Source organism: Oryza sativa, chromosome 3 (genome assembly GCF_034140825.1).
Source record: "Oryza sativa Japonica Group chromosome 3, ASM3414082v1".
In the NCBI taxonomy this organism is placed as follows: Eukaryota; Viridiplantae; Streptophyta; class Magnoliopsida; order Poales; family Poaceae; genus Oryza; species Oryza sativa.
In genome coordinates, this window is record NC_089037.1 from 32,327,977 (window position 1) to 32,332,118 (window position 4,142).

The 4,142-nt window shown below is 45.4% G+C and overlaps 1 protein-coding gene across 1 annotated transcript; it reads right to left on the minus strand.

Moving 5' to 3' along the window:
- Window positions 1-1,983: 1,983 nt before the first annotated feature.
- On the minus strand, window positions 1,984-3,016 carry LOC4334174 (early nodulin-like protein 16). The gene is made up of 2 exons (XM_015773547.3): window positions 2,711-3,016; window positions 1,984-2,575 (listed from the first exon to the last, which is right to left on the minus strand). Exons 1-2 carry the CDS (start codon window positions 2,877-2,879, stop codon window positions 2,247-2,249), a joined length of 498 nt encoding a protein of 165 aa, XP_015629033.1. The 5' UTR covers window positions 2,880-3,016; the 3' UTR covers window positions 1,984-2,246.
- Window positions 3,017-4,142: the final 1,126 nt, after the last annotated feature.

The window sequence follows — 4,142 nt, forward strand, 5'->3', positions numbered from 1 at the left end:
CTGTCATGTCAGTTTGCTCTTGCGTTTCCTTAGCTATTTTATCAAGTTCTCCACCCAAGCTCAACAATCATCATAGTTTTGGACAAAATAAGAAGCCCAGCTAAAGTTCGTGCTACTTACATGTTAGCCCAGCTAAAGTTCGTGCTACTTCATACGGGCCATTACTCCCATTAGACGTGGGTAATTCTGGCTAACCTAGAAAAAGATAGGCAGGAAAGTACCCAGCCTTTTCTCGATCTGCTGATAACTTCTTGATAGTAAGACTTTAGACGAGTAGTACTATGTTGAAAAACTGTTTCCAGTTAATCCGCATCATACGCCTGTAATGTGCCGGCCATTCATTCAATGATTTGTGCTCCACTCAGCTAAAACAAAGGCATTGTGTCGCTGACAGTAATGATACCTGGTGCACCGTCCACGCTGGAGGAACGCAAATCGCGCAGCGATATCGGCGGCCACTGCAGGGAGCCGTGCAAACCGGATGTGCCTTCATTGATGTCACATGATCAGTAGTAGTACTATCTTTCATTATCGCTTGCATGATTATAGCTAAAACTACTTATGATCGGCAATTCGATGTGCCCCTTTGCAATATCCAGCTCCTATCTTTTTCCCTGCATTCCCAAGAAAATGCGGCTGTTTGGTCTGCTGCATCTACACGCTATACCTGTTTTCCTTTTGATTTCGTGCTTGCTAACCATAGGGTGTATTTAGTTCACGTTAAAATTAGAAGTTTAATTGAAATTGGAACGATGTGACGGAAAAGTTGAAAATTTGTGTGCGTAGGAAAGTTTTGATGTGATGGAAAAGTTGGAAGTTTGAAAAAAAAGTTGGGAACTAAACAAGGCCATATTTAGAACAAATTTTGGTGTCTACTCCCTTTATTAAAAAAAACAACCTAGTATGTGACTTTTTTTTAATGATACGGAGGGAGTATGGCTCATTCCATTCAGGTTGGCTGGGTGGGCGAGCATTTGATACGCTTACACAACCTATAAATGAGAAGCTGCAATGCATAAGCTAGCTATACATGCATGGTCTCCTGTTCTGGTGTATCTTCCTGCTGTTTCCTTCTCCTTGTTTGAGAGATCATAACCGCCCTGGTCCAGGGATGAAGCGGAAATGCACTATCCAAAAAAAAAAAAATACGTGCAAGCTGCATTCAAACAAGGGCACGTGATGTCCAACGCAGATGCATGTGATTCGACCACAATCTGCCCACTGAGCACACTGGCTCGTCTGGATCCTGACCATGCTGCTGCCTGTGGGTAGCTCTCTCATTGAAGACGAGCAGCAGCTGCTCGAGCAAGCAAGTACTCCGCATTTATCCACGATGATTAGTGCATGTATTATTAGGTGAGAAAAGAAAACGCTAGCGTAGTGCTGAATAAGTTTGGCTCCTAATAAACCATCAGATTATGTTGGTCTGTTGCAGCTTCTGAAACAGCCTTCTCACTAGGAGTAGTATCACTGAACAAGTGAACAGCCAGTGGCCCAAGCCAAGCACTGCATCGGATAACTCTGCGGTTGCCAGTATTGCGGCCACAGTAGCGTTTTTCGCGCACTTGTTCGGTGCACAAAACACGGAGAGGCTGTAGACTGTAGTTACGGACAAGCCAAGCAAAATCGTTACGCTCCAACGAACCGTCTAGAACGTCTTCCCAGAAACTACTGCTTCCTCCGTCTCGGATTTTGAGTTTTATTTGCAACGTTTAACCATTTGTCTTATTTAAAAAAATTTTAATTATTATTTATTTTATTTGTGACTTACTTTTTTATCATTGGTACTTTAAGCACAACTTTTCGTTTTTTATATTTGTAAAAATAATTTGAATAAGACGAGTGATCAAACGTTACAAGCAAAAAATTTAAAATCCCTTGTACTGTAGAAGAGAGGGAGTAGCACTGTTAATACTAAACCATTATCAATGCGGCATTTCGAAGATACTACTGGTAGTAAAGTGGAAAAGGAGAGACAAATGGTGGATTAAAAAATGCTGTTATCTAGATTCAAGATGCAGAGTCAAAACTACTCCGTCTCTGGACCTGCAGAGTAGCTCTGAATTTCTTCACCTTGGTAGAATGATTGACTGATCTTTGCTCAATTGACAGCTTACGGCTTACGCAAATCCACACTAATAATCGAGGTTCTACTAAAATTTCCAGGGTTCCAAACACACTAAAAAAATCAGGGGAGGACCTCCAAATCAGACGAAGACAGCAGACAACGCTACTACTACTAGCAGCTAAAACATCCTGAGAATCGCGGCGAGCACGGCGGCGGCGGCGGCGTAGAAGAGCGAGGCGCGCGAGGCGGTGAATGCGGCGGCGGACTTGTCCTTGGCGGCGGCCGGCGGGGACGGTGGCGGGAGCTTCTCGGTCTTGATTTGGAGGCGCATGCCGCCGAAGCAGTAGCCGTAGCTGCAGATGAAGTAGTAGGTCTTGGTCTCGTTGAGCTCGAAGGCGTAGGTGCGGCCCTTGCTGTAGTTGGAGATGGCGTTGGTGGCGTCGCACGTATTGTACCCCGCCGCGTCCACCTGGATCACGTCCGCCTGCCCCGCCGTGTAGTAGAACACTGCCCACATCCCAAATCAGAGATGAGAAGAATCAAAATCAAACCAAATGAGAAATCAAGCGTTTCATCTGCCAGATCTGGGCACACGAGAGGCGGGTGAAGCAGGAGGAGGAGGAGGGGGAGAGGGGAGAGTACCGAGCCAGTCGCCCTTGTAGAAGGGGCCGTGCTGGGCGGGCCAGTCGGAGTAGTTGGTGTTGGGCTTCCAGTTGATGGAGAACTTGTTCGCCGTCGTGGTCGACGGCAGCGCCGCGCACGCGCACATCGCCACCACCAGCAGCGCCGCCCTCCTCCTCGTCATCACCATCGCCGTTGCACTCACCTCCTCCCCCTCAAAAAAAAAACACAAATCGAGCTGAGAGAATTCGCTTGCTCTCCCGCTCTCGCCGCCTGAAACGAAACGAGAGTGGTGAGGTGGCCGGCGTGGCGGGGGGAAGCTCTCTCTCTCACTCGCCTCGACGCGGCGGGCTTAAAGAAGCCGTGGGGGTGGCGAGAGGCACATGGGTTGCAGGGGTGGGGGGTGCAGACACCGTTGGATCGCGACCGTCCGTTGGGGCATCGTACGGGCAAGGGGGGGGGGCAAGAACATACACTTCACAGTATAACGCGGTAGGGGAGCGGGGCCCACGTGCGCGTCGTTGGGGGGCGGGAAGGCTGGCGTGGAGGGCGTCACTCTCGACTCCACTCTCACCTGTGGTGTGGTGTGGTGTGGTGTGTGACTGGACTGTGGCTGTCCGCGTCGGTTTAGGGCAACACAAAAACAAAAAAAATTTGTCCCTCCGCACCACGTCGGATATACGGACGCACAACACAAAAACAAAAAATTTTGTCCCTCCGTACCACATCGGATATACGGACGCATATTATATTTAAAGTATTAAACATAATCTAATAACAAAATAAATTATAGATTCCGCTAGAAAACTGTAAGATGAATTTATTAAGCATAATTAATCGGTCATTAGCAAATGTTATTATAGTACCACATTATCAAATCATGGCGCAATTAGGTTTAAAAGATTCGTCTCACAGTTTTCTGATAAACTGTATAATTACTTTTTTTTATATTTAATACTTCATAAATATCTCCCAATATTGAATGTGACAGCGAAAAAAATTTGTTTGGAACTAAAGATGCCCTTAACTCCGACCGGGATGTCCCGTTCACATCACACCGGACTACTATGACGTGTACTCCCCCGTAAAAAAAAAGTCAAAGACTGGTTTTCCTTGTCCAACTTTAACCGTTGATCTTATAGTAATTTTTTTTATAATTCGTATTTTCATTGTTGTTAGATGATAAAACATGATTAATATTTTATGCGTGACTTTTTAAAAAAAATTCATATTTTTTTCAAATAAGACGAACATTCAAACGTTGGGCACGGAAACCAGGATTTATCTTCTTTTTTTTGGACGGATGGAGTAGCCGTGTGCCCCAGCGTAGCCACGCTGCCAGGGGTAATCTTCTTTTTTTTTAATAACTTTTTACGGCAAAATATACTTATAGTATATCCGGTCAGTATAAATAGTCTAATTACGTAAAATTGACTGTATTATAAAATTAAAG

Bases quoted from the DNA above. Each gene is read 5' to 3' on its own strand.
- LOC4334174 (XM_015773547.3), bottom strand. From the start codon at position 2,879: ATGGTGATGACGAGGAGGAGGGCGGCGCTGCTGGTGGTGGCGATGTGC. The intron at 2,576-2,710 runs GTACTCTCCCCT...GGATGTGGGCAG, and splicing joins CTACAAGGGCGACTGGCTCG to TGTTCTACTACACGGCGGGG.